Below are 21,659 nucleotides of genomic sequence, written 5' to 3'. Positions count from 1 at the left end.
GTCGTTAGCCTTGAGAATAGTGGGGACTTTTCTTCCTTGGGTTAAAAAGGAAAAGAAGTAAGGATAAGTAGAAATACAGAGACATTTAAAGGTGTTGTGAGGGAATGTGAAGATCTATCTTCTATGAAGTAGGCTACCAGTCATTAATTGTGGGGTGACAGGTGGATAGGACAAGGTAGGATAGATGGTGGTGACAGGGTGGCCCAGGGTATTTTAGAAGATTGGTAAAGGACAGAGTATTACTGGTGGGACTGCAGGTAGATTTTAGGGTTCAGTGGAGGTTGAGCTGTGGAAATAAAGCAATAGTAAAAGTAAATTTTATATATATATATATGTATATAATTATTATTTTTCATGAAAAGGACTGAAAAAAGGATAGGGTACTAGAGAATTATTTATACTTACACATTGGATTAAGTGAGGCAGATAGTGATGTTTGTCCTTCAGGTCTAATGCTTGGGTGGATTGAAGGCCCGGGGACCGTGCTGTGGCAGACAGCAGTGCAGCCATCGGAGACCAGGAACAGGTCCTGCCTGGCGTGGGCTGGTGACCTCCAGAGTCAACTCAGAGGACTTCATGCACGGCTGAGGATATATGAGAGTTAGTGTGGGAAGGTGTTTTTTTTTCTTCCTTTTTTTTTTTCGTATATTCTTGTACTATATGAATATCAGTTAAAATATGTAAAATAAAAGTAACAGATGGCACATAATTTACTTATTTTAAGACAGAGGGCATTTTGAATAGAAAAGTAGTATTGGCAGGATTGGCTGGATTGTGAGCTCTTGACTGCATATTCATTCCTGATGAAAGTATCTCTGGTGGCCTTAGGTCCCTGTATTTCTCAACTGATAGATTGTAAAGTGCAAAGACAACCCTACAGAGATAACGATTTCCTCCATGGTATTTTGTCTTCTATCAGGAATTTGTAAGTAGGTTTATATATGCCTCTGGCTCACCTCTGGCATGGATATCTGATAGGAGCAGCATTTCTAGCAATTATGCTTTTTCTTAAAAAACGAAAACTATGAAAATAAAAGCATAATCTGTGTAACTCCTTCAAGAAATGCATAAATCATGGGAAACACTAAAGGAGCAAGATATAATAGAAAATCAGCAGCTCTGCCAGTTAAGAACCTTCTCTACGACTCACTTGTCAGTTACTGCTTAACTTAACGCTGGGTTTTCCTTTTTGCTTTCAGGAAAACCTTTAACTTACGCCCTGGGTGTTGCCTGTCCACAGTTTCCTGGTGGCTCACCGCTTCTGCCTGCTCCAGCCTTGCTCCGGCAGCTTCAAGGCTTCTGGGCTTCAGAGCTTGTTGGGAAAGCTTGCTGCTTTGGCCTGCTACCCCTGCTTCAGGTGTCAAAAAGCTTTTAATTAGCTTGCTTCCTCTACTTATTATAACTAGGCCCTTACGTGTCTGCATAGCCTAGTCCTAGGGTCTGAAGGGAGAATTATTTTTAGCTGTTCGTTCTTCCTTAAAAATTCTTGTACCCTGGCTCTCCTGGGATTCGAGGGACAGTAAAAGCAGTGTTAAGTTCTGCATGATTCAACTTTGGCAGCCCCTGCACCTACAGGGTTGATCCTCAGTCCCCAGGGGTGCACTGTCATGGGCACACCAAATTCAGGTAACCAGGTCTGTTGTGAGTGGCCGATGCCCAAGCTGTGCCAGTTTTTAAATATTCTGACTATTGCTACTTATGTATAGATTGTGTCTCCAAGGAGAGTATCTTGTAGCTGTTTAGTAAACTCTTTGTTGTGTTTTTAGTTTGCTTGCTAAAGACTGTTTTTCCCCCTAGTAAATACTTTTAACACAGACTGATCACTAACAGAACATTATAAAAAACAAACACTAAAAAAAAATAAAAATAAAAATAAAAAACAAACACTGATTTCCATACATATTAACACTGATTACCGTTAACGTGTTAATAGGTGTCAAGATGATAGGCATGATGAGTGGCAAGGTCTGTCCAGGGCCTCTAGGGGTGTTCAGTAGTTACACTAGTAAAAAGCGCTAGTGGTATAACAGGGCAGGGAGCACGGCAGGTTGTACTGCAGAGTGGAGCTCACTGAGGTCGTCGATGCAGTGTGCTCAGCCCAGTGCCAACCATAGAGTAAGCTCTCTGTAAATAAGAGTTGTTCTTATTTTATTATTATTATTATTATTAATAAATGATGGTAGGTATTATACATTAGAAATAAAGAAAAGGAGATAAAGACTAAGTTGTGAAGTCAAGACTTTAAAAGCCACACGTCATTAAGAGAGCAGCATGGGCTAGAATAATCTCTCACACACACACACTTAATCTTCAAACACACACTTATATATCTTACCATAATGCACTTTTTCAAAAACATTTATTTATGTTAGAGCATAAGCAGGAGGAGGGGCAGAGGGAGAGACAGAATCTCAAGCAGACAATGCACTGAGTGTGGAGCCCAATGTGGGCTCGATCCCACAACCGTGGGATCATGGCCTGAGCTGAAACCAAGAGTTGGATGCCTAACCGACTGAGCCATCCAGGTGCCCCATAATGCCTTGTTCTTACTTGAGTTTCAGTATCACTTTTGTAGTATACTTGAAGTTGATAATATTGATGCCGTAACAGTTTATTAAATAATAATAGTGAAGGGGAAAAGGAAGTGAGAGGTGGTATAGAAAGTGTGACAGGACAGTGACTGTTTATAAAGAGACACTTCTCAACTGAGCTTGAGAGAACAGACCATGTGACTTTCTGGGGGGAGCCTACTTGAGACCTAGGCAATAAGTGCAAAGGCCGTGGAGTTGGGATTGAACCAGGTGACCATTGTGTCTGCAGCAGAGTGCACTAGATTGAGAGAATGTATGAGATCTGGTAGGTTGGATGACCAGAATACATTGGCCTTATCAGTTAGAGTAGGTTGACTTTTACTTGGAGAGACATGGGAAGCTGTTGAAGTTTTGGAGCAGAGGAGTGTCACCATCTGAGCTACATTGAAATAGAATCATTATGACTGCCAGGTTGAGAATAGATCGTGGGGGTTAAGGGCAGGAGTGGAGGGTCTAGTCCGGTGGATGGTCCAGACAGAACATGAAGGCAGGTTGTTTGGAGGGACTGGAGGAGGTGAATTCTGGGTATGTTGAACATAGACTAGATTTGAGGCCTGCATGGGAACTGTTACTGGAGATTGAAATTCTATTTAATATAGTGTGATAAATCCTATGTTAAATGTTGTAGCTATAAGTGCAGACACTTAAACTGTATTTAAGAACTCATTTCTTAACATGTGTCACCTGGTTTTTTCCTGTAGTGTTTACAGTTTTTCCAGCATAGTACTTTGAATATGAAGCCTTTAGAGACATCTCTGTGTTTAGTGTTTTTATAAAGTACGTCTTTGTTCTGTGTTAAACTTCAGTCTTTACTTTCAGTCCATACTCAGAGGACTTTTTATTTTGATCAAGTTAAGTAAGAAAGGACATTTTAACATACATATGTTAAAATGGCTGTGGTTCTTAAAAATCTTGCATGTCAATTGGCTGTGGTTCTTAAAAATCTAGAACCTGAAGTCAGAGTCCTGGGAGAAGCCTCTTTTTCTGAGTCTCTTGCTGCTGCCATGAACATGAAAATGATCTGTAGTGTTAGAGGAGAAAAGCAAGATGAGTTTTATTTTATTTTATTTTATTTTATTTTATTTTATTTTATTTTATTTTATTTATTTTATTTTAGCATTTCATCAACTTAATGGTCTTGTCTTATTATGTCATCAATTCGATAATTCACAAATATTACCTGAACTGATATTTTAAAATTTCACTATATCCCACCACATTTCAGAGAAGAGTTAAGGCAGTTCATAAATCTTTTGTAAAGGTAGCATGAAGAATGGTTGTCACCGTGCAGCAGCGTGGCACTCTTAATTGCCACATGTGTTCAGAGTGGGTCCCATTTGGGCCCTAACCGGCCACACTAAATACCCCAATAATTAGTGGTCATTTCCTGACCAGGGTGAGGTGTGGTATTTCACACAGTCCTATTCCATGCTTCAAATTTTGCATGTTCCATACAGAAAACATAGAAAGATGAATAGAAATCATGTCACTTAGAAATACCTCATCTTTAAAAATTTTGGTTCCTGTCTTTCTCTCTATTCACCTGACATAGAAAGTCATAGGTATGTATTTTGTATATATACAGAAAAAGTAATCAGTGTGCCAGCTTTAATAAACTTCTTACAAGCAGAATATTATTCTGCATTTTTGCCTATTAAATAGTATTCTTTAAGAATATTCTTAAAAAAAGAATATTCTTAAAAATATGACTAATTTTCTATTTTATGACATGTTTATTAAATTTCATCTTTTGGAATATTTAAGTTATTACTAATGGATTACTCTTGGAAACCACACTATAGTAAATGTTGTGGCTTCATTTTTACTTATACATCTTTTTAGTTGAGGACATTCCTAGCTGTATTTCTATGCTTCATGGGTATAAAGTTATTAGAAGTTGAAGAGATTGGAGTTGGAGAGATTGAAGAGTTATTTCACAGTTAAAGAAATTGAATAAATTGGGATGTATAATGTCTGCTATGTATTGAGGTGTTGGGCAAATGATGGTTAAGAGATTGGATAAGAATGTGTTTATTTTTTAATGCAACCCCTGACACATAACAATAGCTGGAGTTATTGAACACTGCTAAGTGGTAAGCACTGTATACTTGTATTAATTATTTTAATCTTTACTACATTTTTTAAATCTTTGCTACAATTATATGAGTACTACTAGTAATCCTACTACATTGATAAGAGAACTGAAGTTTTGAAAGTTTAAGTTACTTGCCCAGAGTTACACAACCAGGATTCAAAACCAAATGGTCTGGCTGCAGAGTGCAATGCTATTACCGCTACCCTGAACAGCTACAGTAAATGCTGGCTCAGTGTTTGTACAGGAAATGCTAATTCACTTCACAGCTCTATAATCCAGGGGTGGTTTGGGTTCCAGGATATTTTGGATTTTATTTTAATTAATTAATTAATTAATTAATTAAAGATTTTATTTATTCATTCATGAGGGACACAGAGAGAGAGAGAGAGAGGGGCAGAGACACAGGCAGAGGGAGAAGTAGGCTCCATGCAGGGAGCCCGACGTGGGACTCGATCCTGGGTCTCCAGGATCACATCCTGGGCTGAAGGCGGTGCCAAACCGCTGAACCACCGGGGCTGCCCTATTTTGGATTTTAGAAAGATAATTTAGTGCATATGCTCTTGTTTACATAGTACTCCTCTTGGGGTTTGGAGCAGCACCTCAAAAGCAGACGTGTTAGTGTTTCTGCAGTGAAGCATGTTTGTCTTTATACTAAATGAAAATAAAAAACCAAAAACAAAAAAAAAAAACTGTAATTAGCCTGATGTCAGTACCTGCTGCCAAGTGAATTATGAACATCTTTTGGCTTTAGAATTGCAGGTAAGGGATTGTGAACCTGCATAAAACCCCCTAGGAGAGTATCTGGCATTTAGAGCACACTTAGTATGTGTTCATGGGTACTACTACTAGTACTCCTACCAGTTATCAGATACGTCCTCAGACACAGAGAACTAGTGATATGTACAGCTTAGGAGTACTCTTCTCACAAGGACCTGAGGATGGAAAATCTTAAATGTTAGAGTCTTTCAGCCATTCCTTCCTAAATCAGAATGAGGATGGCTTAAGTGATAGAATCTCTTCCCTGTCCTAAATGTAAGCATATTGAGCTCAGTGCTCCTGTTTGCTTACTTTCAACATATAATGTGAGTCTACAGAGCAGCTAAACTTGTAGACTTTCAGAGGATTTGGTGAAACAATGTTTCAGGTTTTTCCTTGCTCTCTGTCATAGACTCCTTTATTTTACCCCCATCTTTATTGAGATGTAATTAACATGTAACATTATGTAAGTGCAAGGCATACAAAGTGATCATTTGTTACATGTATATATTGCAAAATGATTAGCAGAGTAAGGTTAATATCACCTCACAGAATTACCTTTTTAAAAAATTTGTGGTGAGAACATTTAAGATCTTTTCTTTTAGCAACTTTCAAGTATATAGTAAAATACTGTTAACTGTACTCACCATGCTTTATATCACATCCCCAGAATGTATTCATCTTATAACTGGAGCTTTGTACCCCTTGACCAACATCTCCCCATCTTCCTCAGCCCCTGGCAACCCTCATTCTAGTCTCTGTTTTTATGCGTTTGACTCTCAGATTCCATATGTAAATGAGATCATGCAGTATTTATTTTTCTTTGTCTGGCTGATTTCACTTAGCATAATGCCCTCCAGGTTCATCCATGTTGTCGTAAAAGCAGGATTTCCTTCTGTTTTTATGGCTGAATAATATCCCATTGTATATGTGTGCCACATTTTCTTTATTCATCTGTTGATGGACATTCAGGTTATTTCTGTGTCACGGACAGTCCTCTTTCTTTGAGCATGAAGCAATGGGAGAACAATTTAACTGACCCATCATTTCTGTAGATAGGACCAGAAATGACTAAGATTGAAGTGATTGCACTTGAAATCGAGATACCCGTCTTCTTTCCTACCATTTTAACTGTGAAAAACTATAATCACAAGTCATAACCATTTATGACAATTACCAAGAAATATCCTAGTTTATATAGTATTATACAGTAGTTTTAATTATATGGTCATATTACTTTTATTGTAATCTAATACAAATATAAATTTATTAAATGTTCCTAATATGTACATTTGCCATTAAGATTTTAAAAATTTCAACACTTGAATTTAAACCCAGTCTCCATCCTTGGCAGGATCCCTTTGATCTGTTTGAAGACATGCTGTATGTAATTTGTTCTCTCCTGCCACATGTTAGGGTATTTGTCTTCCTCATCCTGGCCCCAGTGACTGGAAACAACCTTGATTCCCCCTTCTGCAGTGCTATCTCAGCCCTGCAATATCCCCAGTGAGCTGGAAGGGCCCTTGGAGATCAGCTAGTAAAACCAAAGCAGAGAGGTAAAAACAAATGGAGTCAGTTTGTTGAGGCTTATTTATTTAAATTTGACAGTTTTTTGATCCATAACTGAATTACAAAATACAAAAATATTTGTTCCTTTTAATGTTGGAAAGGAATGTGTGAAGTCTGCAATTTTGTAGAGCCATTAGCCTTAATTGATCTTCAGGGGTGTTTTTGTGTGTGTGTGTGTGTGAGAGAGAGAGAGAGAGAGAGAGAGAGAGAGAGAGGTGGGGGGTTGTACAGTGGGTAAGAATATGTGGTGTGAAAAATAATATCATTTTCAGTTTATTTTATACTATTTGATTCCCACGAAACATACTTGTTTTGGCAGCTGCATTTCCTGTAGCACTGTGTTGGAATTTGGCATGCAGTACTCAGTAAGCTCTCGTTATTTCAGTGTTGTACATTTTGGTCAATTTCCTAGTGACAGTAGATGTCAAGTTAAATTCCAGAGCAGAGAACTTGAAGAAGAGGATGTAACAGTGATACAGGGTTAAAAATACACTTAACATGTTTGGCACATGTTGACTAATGTAACCTTTTCAACTGACGATATTATTTGATTTTGGAGCTTAGAGTATGAACTGCATGGAAATTGTTGATAATGTTGGTATTTATTTTCTTACAGAGAGGAAAAAGGAAAATGGATGACTGAAAAAGTTTTATTTGTTACATTGTCGTATTTTAAAAGTTGTATTTCCTTTTCTAGGTTGCTGTAGTGAAACTAAAAAATGCAGATAAAGTATTTGCCATGAAAATATTGAATAAATGGGAAATGCTGAAAAGGGCTGAGGTAAGATTCTGTTTATTGGAATGTTTAATGTTTCAGAAGTAATTTTAGAGACCTATAAAATTATAGATATCATTTACATTTATCATAGATACAATGTTATCTATGGTGGCATTTATTTTTAAGACGTATGAGATAAGTTCTACAATTTACAGTTGTGACAGAGTAATGATAAAAGTTATAATGCATAAAAAATAAACATAAAAAGTTATAATTTGTGATGCTTATTTCATATTGTCTGAAAACTAAATGTGGGGCTTGTATATTTTGTGAAAAGGAGGTGTGGAAACCAGTTTATTTTATAGGGAGAAATTTTGCAATAATGGATTTCCAACTTGATGTAACTCATTTATATTATTCTGTATTTATCTGTGTTCTGCTCAAAGTGGAAGTCAACAGGAGTTTTGAATGTGCCCTCTAAGAATTCTCTTTATTGCTAATTATACAGTTAAATGTATGTTTTTATATTATGAAAGGATGGTAGAAAAATCTATTGCAAGAATTGCCAGTGTTTTTATGTTGATGCTAGATATGAGGGAATGATGGGAGTGATGTTAAAATTATCTCATAGCTGTTATGCTATGGTCAGAACTGACGTTACACATAGATTTGGGGAGGGATTCTGGGGGTCTCCTGCTCTGTGAGATCATGGTGAGTGGCCAGACAGGGTCCTCAGGGGCCTCAGTGTGGAAGTATTTCAGTATTTGAATTTGTAGGAGGATCATACTGTTGTGTAGACTGAACATTAGCTCTGGAAGTAAGATTTCTCTAATGAGAAATTAGCCCTTAGAAACCTTTCTTTATCCACCAGTACTGGTAGCAACCTGGGGAGAAAAAAAAAAAACAAAACTGAACATATAGAGAAAAGCAAAAATTGTTCCCTTGGTGATAGATGTGGCAGTAGTAAAATACCTCATCTGTTTCTGTGGAGAAATTTGAAAAATGTAACAGAACTTGAAGTGAAAGGTAATCATTTATGTTCCATCATGTAGAATTGATCACTAACCTTTGGGGCAAGTTTTTGCTTTCAGCTTTGTCTTCTGTGAGTCTCCTGACAAAACCTGCACAAGAGAAGTACACATAGAGTATTTATAAAAACGAGTGGTGCCACCTTACAGATAAAATAGAAGCCCTCTCTGAGTCCACCCCATGGGGCGCAGCCCCTCCCTGCCTCCCAGAGGTAGCCTCCGTGGAACAGTGTCCTGAAACTTTTACATCACTCTCTGGCATTATTTTGACTCTATTGAACTTCCTTAAGACTAAATTGCCTTATTGTCACTGGTTGGATTTTCCAGGAAGCCCATAGGGAGACTGAATTAGGGTGTTCTTCTGAAATGGCTGTTGATAGAAAGGTGAAACATCATGTTCAGGGGGAAGTCAAGCTGTCTCACGGGGAGCTGTGGAGCAGAAACGGTCCTTCAGAGTCCCGCCTGAGGCCCATGGACTGACCTTTTTCGCACCTGCTTTATTCATTCATGGACTTTGGGCCATCCACAGGAGGACATAGCCTTGGGATCGTAGAGCACTTGCAGCTGAGGTAGAGCCTGCAGGTGCTGGCAGCACCGCCAGCAGCTGGAGCAACAAATCTTATTAGTAAGAAATAGCAAATAAGTCTGTTCTAATTGTTTCACAGAAATCATAATTGTAGTAAGCTTAGTGTTTCAGCATTAGAAGTTTTTAGGAGTTAAAATTTGTGCTATTTTCTATGAAGTTGGTGTTGGGGAGAATTAGAAGAAAAGGAAGGATCACAGGGTTAGCTTTCATTACATAAGTGGCAAAGTTGAAGATAAGGAACAATTGGAAATTAAATTATTTTATTGAATTAAAAACCATTAATATATTTCTCTTTCTGGGATGAGATGGAATAGGTATATTTCTTCATATTCCTCCCACTAAGTACAGTTTTAGAGACCCTTGACATTTTATATATAAAAGAAATTTAAGGAGATTCTAAAAGGCAGGAGAAGGTGGACCTTGGGGCCTGAGGGCAACACTCATTCTGTGTTATTCCAATAGAGAAACCAAATAGGGACCATACAAAGAAAATTAAAGACCACAGTGCCTTGTGAACATAGATAAAAATATCCAACATGTTAGCAGATAGAATTCAGCAGTGTATGAAAAGACTCGTACATACACCATGACCCAGTGGCATTTACTTCAGGTATAAAAAGGCTAGTTCGATATTTGAAAGGAACCCTCCTCAAACTACTTGAAACTTTCGTCTTTTAGGAAGAAATTCTACATGAAAATTTTTACAGAGAGATTCATGTAGGAGTATAGTGGAGTTGTATTTCTATGCTTGAGTTATCAAGTCCTTTTTTTTTTTTTTTTTTTTAAGTCCTTTTTTAAACAAATGTTTAAAAAAAAAAAAACCCTGTTCTGACCTTGGTTTATCTGGCTTTGGAAAACTGGGCCTACCAGTGATGCTTAATCACTTACAGATGAGCAGCAAAATGTCTCGATTTGTAACCTGTGTGTTGTTGATGCTTTATACACTTTTTCAAAGACATACCTCCAGCCTTTTTAGCTGTATTTATTTCCATTTAAGGCATATAACAAATATAGAACTAGTGGGACATGCATTATTTGAAGGTAGCAGGATACCTTCTCTCTTTCTATTCTTGGGTGGCTGAATACCTGCTAATTTTACAGGTGCAGAGCCGCCTGGCCCTGCTGTTGATCATTTACAAACTTGGTTAGTGTGTCAACCATCCCTTCTCATCTCCTCATCTGTGACAGAATCTGAAGAAGCTCTGTGACCTCCAGTAACCCCTCCTACATATTTATTACATTCTTATATATTCATATTCTACTTTTAAAGGAGGATATTAAAAAATTTTTTTAAAGGTAGAAATAGACGTTATTATAGCCTTTATCCATGTGGAGCCCTCAGTACAACTTCATGAACCTTGTTGTATGCATGCATTGTGGTTTCGTTAATATTGATTTAGAACAGGGTTTCTCAGCAGTGGCACTTATGACATTTGGGGCCAGATGATTACTGTAGGGGCTGTCCTGTGCATTGTAGGATGTGTAACAGCATCCCTGGCCTCTTTCTAGTAGATTGCCATTACCTTCACATCTCCTAGTTGTGACAGCTGAGGACCATGAGACATACTGAAGCAGAAAAGAACATGATGCTGTACATCTAAATTCAGTATCTGAGGCATCATTATGGATAGTGTAACACCTAAATACTTAGGGATAAAATTGCATGACGTCCGGGATTTGCTTCAAAAAAAGAAAAAACCCTGTGCATGTGTGTACATGTGCATGCACACACATGTATATGGAGGGAGGGTCGTGGTATGTGAAGGGTGCGGTACTGGGTTTGAGGAGGTGAGGGTGTACGTGATGAAACCAGATTGAATGGTAACATCATTGTTGAAGTTGGCTGGTTGATGAGGCCATTGTGGGAAGGAGGTGCTTTTACTCTTCTCTCTTGTATGTGTTTGAAGTTTTAGATCATAGCTTATATTTTAATTTTTTAATTTATTTTTTCACTGAAGAGTTTGGAATAGATGAGAATGTACTAAAGTTTAATCTATTGACAAAAAAGTCTTTGGAGCTTTATTGAGTTTGGAGCCACCAATCACGTTTATTAGAATTTAGCTAGAATGTCTGTGAGGTTTCAGAAGGCTGTCATAATAAGATAAAGCCAGGAGAATGGAGGCTTTCTGGGCTCTGACCATCTTTACCCCTTTCAGAACCATTAGTGGCAAACTATAATCCAGGTCACTAAAATTCTAAAACACAATTTAGCAGTGAGTGTGTCAACCAGCATGTAATGCTGTGGATTTAGATAGTTGAATTGGTAGATAAAACTGCCCGTTTATTTGGTTTAAGCTTTAATTGTTTTAAAATTTTTCTCTGGTGCTATTTCATGCATGACTTTTGGAAGTTCCCATCAAATAAAATTTATGGGAATACCTGGAAAAAATTAAGGTACCTAATTAGGGTAATATAATGTTGATAGCAAACATAATTATTAATTTTTTATGGGAATAAGTAACTAAGTATTTCCTGTAGATAGGATACTGTGTGATGATTTTTCAGTGTGCATGGAATATCATGCAGCCATGAAGAAGAGGTAGGTGGGTCTCTGTACTGGTGTGGAAAACTGTTCAGGTATACTTGAAACTGTTCAGGTATACTTGAAAAAAGAAACTTATGGAGCACTATGATCTGATTTGTGTGAAGAAAAGAGGTACCACATGAATATTGTCTGTGTGCATGTGCGTGCTCATGTTCATGCTTACAGAGAAATTTTCTGAGAAAATACTCAGCAGAGTAGCTGGTGGTGACCTCTGGACACCCGTGACAATGTGAGTATGGGGCTGTTTTTTGTTTTTTGTTTTTTGTTTTACTTTACCTGTCAGTTCTTTTTGAGCTTGCTGGCATAGTGGGGTTTTAAAAATTGAAACCTTGAAGATGATAGATTATAGAATTATAGTGTATCTATAAAATTATTATTTTTAGCCATACATTTCTAAGGTTCTCAGAATGTACCCTTATAATAGTGGAAATAGGGTTTCAGAATTAAATTAAAACTTTTACAAATCAAAAAGAAAAAGATAATTCATTAGAGAAAATGGACAAAGGGAATGAACAATTCATAGAGAAAGTTCAGATGTAAAAAAACATATGTAAAGCTGTTTATCTGCATGGGGAATTAGGAATATGTTGATGAAAGGAACAGTATAGTTTTACAGCCATCCTATTGACACACTTAAAAGCCTAATAATGCTAAATGCAGTTGAGGATGTGGGGGAGTAAAGGAGATTTCTACACTGGGTTGAGGGTAGTAATCGATATACACTTAGAGAAAATTGGCTATGTCTGGTAAAGTGGAAAATGCTTGTAGCTAGCATTTTGACTTCTAAGTGTACACCCCGAGGAGACTCTTGTACATTTGTACAAATATATTCATTGCAACATCATAAAACGAAAATTGGAAGTGACCTATGTTTTCCTGGTTGGAGTTTGCATACATAAATTCTGGTATATTCAGACAAGGGAATGTCATAGCAATTGAAAGGAAAATAGTCAAAACAAAAAAACAAAAACAAAAAAAAAGGAAAATAGCCATCATTGAATAAGAAGCAATCAAGTTGTAGAAGGATAGATAAAATTATGACATTCATGTAAACTTTCAAAATGCAAAACAATTCTGTTGTTTTAGACAGAAAAATGTGTGATCAAAGTATATGAAGGAAAGAACATAGTGTGTATAGTAACTTTGGATTATTCATTTTATCAGGAAGAAAGAAGGGAAATATGTAAAGAAGAGGAAGACTACAACTTACTTGTATTTTATTTCCTTAAAAATAACAGAAGTAAAGGTGGCAAAATGTTAACGTTTATATTATCTGAATGGTAGATTGGACTGTGGTCGTCAAATGCATATGTGCTTTTTTTCTGTTTTTTTTTTTTAAACTACAGCCATATTTTTTAATATAAAATGTTTTCAAGAGTACTATTCCCATTGTCTGTTCTCTGAGAGAGCTTGACTTATTGAAAAGTCGTATCATATTGGATGTATTCTTTTCCTAGGACAGGAAGTATAATAAACATATTCTTTTTCCAGGACAGGAAGTATAATAAACATACTCCATTTCCAGGACAGAAAGTATAATAAACATATTAAGCAATTGTTTGCATAATATATTTTACATAAAGTGTCCTCTGACTAAAAAAAAATTGTTTTTCCTTTTCAGACAGCATGTTTTCGTGAAGAAAGGGATGTATTAGTGAATGGAGATAATAAATGGATTACAACTCTGCATTATGCTTTCCAGGATGACAATAACTTAGTAAGAATCATTTCTATATGTTTCTATATTCTTATTAAATTTTTATTGGCAGAATTTAGTATTATTCTCTTCTAAGCATTATTTAAATGTAGTTGTTATTTAGAAAACCATGAATTTCACAGCATATAAATTGTGTATTTAATATATCCTCCCACCCTGAGTAATTTGATAGCTTTCCACTGGAATATTTTATCCTTTTTAATAAACAAGTCTAAACTAAATCCCAACATTCAGATTCTTTAAAAGGTGTTCAGGATTTTTCTTTTCATGCTTTTCCCAATATGTTTTATTTGTAGTATTCTATGGCTATTTGGCACTTTACAGATTTTTCAAAGTGGCCATGTGCTGCTTGAAGTAGAGAGCCACATTTAAAATCTAGGCTGCATGACGCCTGAGTGGTTCAGTGATTGAGCATCTGCCTTTGGCTCAGATCGTGATCCTGTGGTCATGGAATTGAGTCCCACATCGGGCTCTCTACAGGGAGCCTGCTTCTCCCTCTGCCCATGTCTCTGCCTCTCTCTGTGTCTCTCATGAATAAATAAATAAAATCTTAAAAAAATAAAATCTATACTTCATCTGATTTTATATGGACATCACAAACCACATGACAGAGGAAGTTAGGAATGAGGTCAGAGGAATGTTGAAATATGAGAATCACAGCTAATTGAAGATTGAAGGGATCAACAAGGGAACAGGGAACCCACCACCACTGGGTGTACAACTCCTGGGCCTACTGATCGAGGCTCTTGATCTCCAGGCCCAAGTTTTCATTTTGAGTTTTTTTTAGAATATGTGTGTTGAGCTCCTGCTGTGTGCCAGACACAACATTGTATACTGGGGTATAAAATGAATAAGATGTCTTATTCACATGATGGGTGTTTATTGGACATGTGCCATCTGTTTGGCATTGTTCTCTAGATTCTGGAGATTCAGTAGTAAGACAAAGGATCCAAGGTAAGATAGTGAATCCAAAGTCAAGTAAATAATACTTTCAGATTATTTCGGATGAAGAATTTGTAACATTTCTTCAAAGGTGTGAAGTCAATGGGGACACTTCTAGGACAAATATAAATTAGTTAAACCAAGAAGGGAGAAGAGGCAGAGGGCTTGGTGAACCAGAATGTTGAAATTGAAGCTCGTTTCGTTTGCACTGAGAAGGATGGATGAGGGGTTGGGGTTGGAGAGATCAGAGAGTCACATCATATAGCACCTTACATGTTACAGTAAAGAAATTAGACTTTTACAGCCGTGTTTTTCAAAACAATGAGATTATCTTGGTCATGGAACTCTTGTGTATATTTTAGAATGACATTATGTCTGCAAGCCAAGACAGTGAGGTCTTAACTGGTTTCTTAGCTTCTTCCTTCTGCCTCCCCTCGTGATGACTTAGGTGTCTCGCACAGAGCAAAGTGTGAAACTGCTGTTTGAGGACTGTGGAGAGTCTGTGGTGGGAGGGGACAAGAGATGTGTTTGAGGGACTGGAAGAAGCCAGTGTGATTACGGTAGTGAAAGGGAGGGAGTACAAAATGGTGCTTCAGACAGTGGTGGATGCTGAGGATCTAGGATCGATTCTGATTTCAGGAAAGGCTTCAGGGGAGAGTGTGAAAAATTATTAGTTCTCCAGCGTCTGACTTGTGGTTTTCAGTGCTTAGTCGTTGATGAGTTGAGTTAGGAAATATATTTGGGAAGGGAAACCTGAGAGCAGAGGGAAGGTAATTAGTTTAATTTGGTATGTATTGGGTTTGAAGTATTGTGTGATCCACTTAGTGAGTTAGGGATATAAGTCTGGTGCTCCTGAGGGTAAATAGCACTATATATATCTTATAGGGTTCTTATCTTGTAGATCAGTTTTTGGCAAACTACAATCTGCAGCTCAAATTTGACCCACCTATTTTTGTACAGCCCACAAGCTAAGAATTGTTGTAATATTTTTAAATATTTGAAAAATCAAAAGAATATTTTGTGACATGCAAATGTTATATTAAATTCAGATTTCAGTGTCCATAAAGTTCTGTTGGGATGCACCAATGCTTGCTGATCTGTATGTTGCACGATGATGGCAGAGTTGGCTTCTTATGATAGAGGGGAACACCATACATATGCATTAACTCTAGATGCTGTGCACTGCTGCTCAGCAGCTTACAAATTTCTGTGACAGTTACGACTTCATATTATTTCTGGTGCTATACATATTGCTATACTATGATTTTAATACTCTTGTTATTGACAGTACACACACAGACTTCACATACCTTACTTTTCAGGCACAGTGGAGTGTGGGTTATATTGTTAACAAATTAAAAGCCAGCCTGGTGTTATTGTGCATCCACACTGAGGCTGTCCTGCTAGCATGGCGGGCGTCCACGTGGCCAAACCGAGCACCCCTTGCAGCCTTCCCAGTGCACAGGAAGGCAGCTATCAGGAAAGACAAAAAATATAAAACAATATCTTATCACAGCAGAACTTTCACAAAAAGGCAAAATGAGCCATTGTGAGCTCCTGAGTGGCTCGTTTGTTAGCCAGGCAGGAAGGCCATTTACCAGTGTTGAGTTAATTAAATCACATTTGACTGCCGGAGCCAAAGAAATGTGTTCACGGAAAATAAACTTGTCTTGCACTATTAGCCCTTTGGCAAGAACAGTTGCTTTAAGAATGGAGCACATTGGGAAAAACATCATTGTTTGATTTTAAAACCAGGAAATGATTTTAAGTGGGTTGCTTTTGGCTTCTAAGTTAAAGAGGTTACAGGTCCTGGTCTTTCGTTGTGATTTGAGGGGTAGTCCAGAGGAATAGCCTTTATTAATAGTTCGTGTGGAATAATTATAGCCAATAATATGTTCACAGAAGTTGAGGAAACACTAACTTGCTACAACCTGCATTGGAGTTTGCTATGATGTATTACAACTCAGAGTGGTAAAAATACATGTGGAGCAGGAAGAGACTTGGTCAGACAGCTTTACAAATTATGTAAACATATGAGATGCCCAAACCCCATAGGTACTCATCACTTATTAATCGGCAGGTGGTTGGCAGCAAATATTTGAATCTCTCATTTTTTTTTCGGCTCTGTAGATTTGAATCTGTCATTTGTTTTTGAAACAGTAATATCACCAATGAGCTTCATTTAGTCTTATGGAAGCACTGTTATCATATCCGTGAATTTTTGTGAGAAATCAAAACTGAATATCCTCACTTGCTATACATTCAGCCATTCAGTGCTTTTTCAGTGTTAATATTTTGTTGCAAAGGGCCACGACTGAAACATTGATGAAGAAAAAAATCTCACCCACAACCATTATTACAAATATTGAATTTCTCTGAAATGAGCTTTTCTGTAGACTTGATATGTTTTAAAAATAAATTTTATCTAGAATTATAAGACAAAACCACACTTACATGTAAAACTTACACTCTGATGAAGTAATTTTGACAGCTAACATTTGTAGGAATCACAGTAATGTCAGGGTGCTTTATCTAATTCTCATGCCGTCACAAGTAAAAAGATGAGATCTCTATTTCCCACAGATTTGTAGCAGATAGACCTTTTGAGATCTAACTACAGTTAGCATCAGGTTTTGGGATTTGATGCAAGAGCTAAGGAAATGTCCATAGTTCAAAACCCGGTTACTGGCACTTGTGACCCTCCACCTAACCTTTAGTTAGAAAGGTGTATCTGCAGTGTATCAGCATGTTGGAACCACAAATATCAGGAGAAGAATCTAATAGCATTCTGTAAATGCCTTCCAAGTGAGGAATATGCTCAATTAAAATTATATGCTCATGAATTACGACCAGTAGCCGTCTTTGTGAGGATATTTTCACAGATGAAATATGTTAACTCTCATTGCAGATCAACACTTGGAAAGGAACATTAGCCATAAGATTTTGATGATAGGGAAAAAATCTGACTTTGAGCTCCAATTAAGGAAACATACTCTCCTTCCCCACAAAAAGAATTACATTTTTTGGTTAATACACCTATATTACAAAACTCAAAATCACTTATTTTATTTTGACTTTTGCCAATAAAAATGTATGGAAATTTGTTTTTTGTCTTACTATCTTTCTTTTTCCCCTTGGTCTGCCAAGCCTGAAGTGTTTACTCTCTGACCCTTTATAGAAAAAAATTGGCCAGCTCCTCTTATAGATAACAGTGAATACTAGTTGTAAATGAGAATAACTGGTGCTTGGACAAGGAGAAAAGTTTGCCTGGAGAAGACAGAGATCAAGGACCTAATAAGGAGTAAGAAAGAGAAACAAGGTTCTGTACCATTGAACCAAAAGAGAGTTTGTCGAGGTGGAGGGATGATTTCTCAGCAGTGTTAGACACATGAGAGTAGGTTTTTTTTTTTTTTTTTTTTTTTTTAAAGATAAACTGGAAATGTCATGCCCACCCACAGATCTTATTCTCGGCCTCAGTGGAATACCTCTGTTCTTAGACATTGTCTGTACTCTTCTACTTTTGCCTTTATTTCTGTTATCTCTGGTACTTTCCAGACCAGGGCTGTTCTTCTCCCTGTTGTCCTGTGGAAGTCCAGCTGATACTCCAGAATTGTCTCAAATTCAGCATTTTAAGTCTTCTCCAGAATTCCCAGTTTGAAGTAATCTTTCTCATTTCATTTTAGCTCTGCATTTTTTTTTAGTACTGCTATTATGACTAATGTACAAATATATATACATCTCTGACTTTTGGGGTACAGCTTAAGATTAAATAAATGATATGAACCTTCTGTCTTTAGCTAAAATGTACTTCCAGGGGTGTGTAACTTAGTAGTCATGGAGTTTATCTGATACAGGCAGATCCAGGGGGTCAAACAGTGTCATCACCATTATTTTTCTTTATATCCCTTACACGCTTGCAGGTTATCATAGTGTTTCAGACTTCAGATTGTGACCCGTGGGTGGATTGTAAAATCAATTTAGTGGGCTACAACCAGCATTTAAAAACTTAAATAAAATAGAAAATGACAGAGTTCAAGCAGTAAGAGGGATTATTGCTTTGTGATGTTTATTTCTTTTATAATATGTATTGAATCATCATATAAATCATATCATTGTAGATTTCAGTCAGAATTGTTTAAGTATGACTTTTAGGGCAGCCTGTGTGGCTCAGCAGTTTGGTGCTGCCATCGGCCCAGGGCGTGATCCTGGGGTCCTGGGATCGAGTCCCACGTTGGGCTCCCTGCATGGAGGCTACTTCCCTGCTGCCTGTGTCTCTACCTCTCTCTCTGTGTCTGTGTCTCTCATGAATAAATAAATAAAATCTTTTAAAAACAAAAAATAAATACGACTTTTAATGTAGAGCGTGCACGTTCTAGTTGCTTTGTTAAATTGAGTGGAATGATACTTGACTTGGATTTCCCATGTATATGAGATTTTTGGGATAAATGTATCAATGCGGATATAATCTACAGAGATTTGTCAGCAAAATTTGTAAGAGTAAATTAAACACATGCCATGTACTTGATTAGCAAACTTATAGTAGTTTGTTTGCTTGCTTATTTATTTATTTATTTATTTATTTATTTATTTATTTATTTTCTTATAGCAGTTTACTGTGATGGATTTTCAAAAGTTTTAGGTAGTAAGGACTAAAGTCCACTATGACAGTATTTTGTTGTAAGTAGGTGTAACGCTGTAGTGTATGGATTGCTTAAAAATCTGCATTTTGTTTGAAACTTAGAAATGTATAGGTACAGAAATAGAGTACCCAAGTACCAAATTTTGTATAGCAAAATTTTGCCTAATTTTCACTGACAGCTTGACATACAATTCTCTCTCCTCTGAGTTTAGTCTTATCTGTTCCCTTTGCATTTGACTTTAGAATTCACATTTTTTTTTCGGAGGCATTTCTCCTTGAGAAATAGTCTATATATACCAGTCATTAATTATATTAGAAAAAAGTTACAGCATAACTGGAGGAGGACTGGAATACTCCTATAGTCAAATCTCCTTTAAGTTGCTGGTTTTTCTTAGTTTAGAAGAAGCTTGTGGTATGTTAGTCTGAAGAGTAGGAGTCCTAAATTACCTTGGTTGTTATCAAATATTTTCTTTTGAATATTTATAAAATATTAGAAAATAAAATCATTTAGAAATGTTGGCAAATCTAGTTTTAGATTCCATAAGGGAAATTTTATTTTACAGTTATTTTCCAAAATGACTGTTAACTTTCATAGCCCCTGAATTAGCCAAATAATTGGCTACAGTGATCTGTAGTGCCATACAATTCAAGAAGGCTGTGATGAATAATTTTTTTCATTTATAACTGCTCAAATATCTCTGAAACCAATTTATGAAAAATATATAGAGTTCTAGTTTACATGCATTTTATTTGTTGGAGAAGAAGTGGCATAATTAAACAAATGATCTTAAAATGTTATTAGAACATTTTTTTTCCCGTAGGAAAAACTCTGATATTAAATACAAATCTACTTAGTTGCATTGACACTGTCACATAAAATTCTTATCACTTAGATATCATTTAGAATATTATGAATCAGTGAAATTTGCCTCTTCTCCGTATTTTCTTGTCCTCTGTTTCCTGTTTGGGTTATTTTATGCTGGAGGAAAACAAAGCCAGGGAAATATTTAAAACAAAAATGTTACCTCTTGAGTTAGCATTTGTAAACTGTTTAGAGTATGAAAGACATTCGTTTATTTATTTTTTATTTATTTATTTTTTGAAAGATTTAAATGTTAGATAGTGTTGTGAATTCCAAACTCTATTGGAATCCAGTTTGTGCTGAAGATAGAAATTGTTAGGAGAAAGCAAGGAGGGATGAATACAGAGTGGGCTCTAAGGATTAACTATTAATGTCTTCTTTTTTTTTTTCTATTAATGTCTTTGACAGCAGGATGAGTAAATGAGCTTCCTGTTCTCCCTAAGAAGACTTCTAAAAGCATATCTGTTCTAGGAGATGTTCTTTCTCTCCAACACAGTTCACATATTGTATGGTTTTAGATGTTTTAGTATTGTTTCTTTGGAATGTAGTTTCTTACAAAGCACAAACTTTGACATAAAGATTTTTTTTTTTTTTTTTAGAAATTTAGAAACTCTTATGGTGTGTTATACCCATACCTAGAGGTCTGTTTATTTTAGAGGGATAAAAGATTGCTACAGACTCAATCTGTATCTTTAATTTTTTTATTTTTCTGGTGTTCTGTACATACAGAACATACAGTCTGGTGTCATGTCATGGATGTAGCTAGCTTTTTTACTGAACACTGACTCTGAGTGAAAAGAGACTGATGTAAGGATCAAGAACCCGGACTTCTGGTTTTCCCACTGTCTAGGGTGTGATTGGGCAAATCAGTGGACTTTTTATGCCTTTGATTACACAGTCATAAAGCAGGCATAGCAGCGATGATCCCTACCTGCAGTAGAGGGACCTTATATAAACATCCTTGTACCCTCATTCTGTAACTCCTCCTACTAATGGAGAAAATGGAACCACTGCTTACTCATGAACTTTTCACTTTCCATACTCTGGTCTCAGTGTTCTCTTTCATTCTTCCCTATATGTATACAGATTTGTTTGTATTTGCACCTGTTCTCCTCTTCTCTCTCAGCGTGGGTGAGATATTTGCCTTTGACTTTTGTTCCATAGCCTTTGGCCCTTTGCAGAATTGTGCTCTTTGTGACTAGCTCTTTCCCCCCTACAATACAGAGGTTTGGATGTGGAAAAACAAAGCCTGTATTATTCTGCAGGTCACTGGTGTCCTTCAAAGAGCTCATGGGCATATTTATTTAATTATTCCTTTTGGTGGCTGTACAGTATTCAGTTGGATGTTGGATGGACACATTTAATAGTTTCCTTGTTGGACTCTATTCATATTGTTTCTGATTTGTTGCAGTTATTCAGAGTGCTGTGCAGTAAATATATGAGCCCACATGCCCTACACATTGGAGTTTTTATTTTAATTGACTATATTCCTAAAAGTGGAATGCTAGGTCCAGGGGTTATGTGCTTTTTAAATTTCAGTAGATACTATGAAGAAGTCACTTTGCTGAGCAGTTGCAGTAAGTCGTCATACCCAAGAAAGCAGTTTCAACT

At 36.7% G+C, this 21,659-nt stretch overlaps 1 protein-coding gene across 22 annotated transcripts in view; it reads left to right on the top strand.

Moving 5' to 3' along the window:
* CDC42BPA (CDC42 binding protein kinase alpha) overlaps positions 1-21,659 on the top strand; it is a 309,696-nt gene that overhangs the window by 93,611 nt on the left and 194,426 nt on the right. For 21 of the 22 annotated variants that reach the window (XR_013381712.1, XM_077901337.1, XM_077901329.1 and 18 more), the window contains 2 exons: positions 7,709-7,792; positions 13,510-13,605. Coding sequence is in view for 21 of the 22 variants with exons in the window: in XM_077901337.1 (XP_077757463.1) it covers positions 7,709-7,792; positions 13,510-13,605 (180 nt within the window). In the remaining variant the exon portion in view is untranslated. Of the gene's footprint in view, positions 1-1,199; positions 1,358-7,708; positions 7,793-13,509; positions 13,606-21,659 lie in introns of all 22 variants that reach the window. The other variant, XM_077901344.1, reaches the window with a different exon arrangement.

The sequence above is a fragment of the Canis aureus genome, chromosome 6, assembly GCF_053574225.1.
Source record: "Canis aureus isolate CA01 chromosome 6, VMU_Caureus_v.1.0, whole genome shotgun sequence".
NCBI lineage: Eukaryota > Metazoa > Chordata > Mammalia > Carnivora > Canidae > Canis > Canis aureus.
The sequence above is the reverse complement of the archived record's forward strand: the minus strand, read 5'-3'. Positions and strand labels throughout refer to the sequence as shown.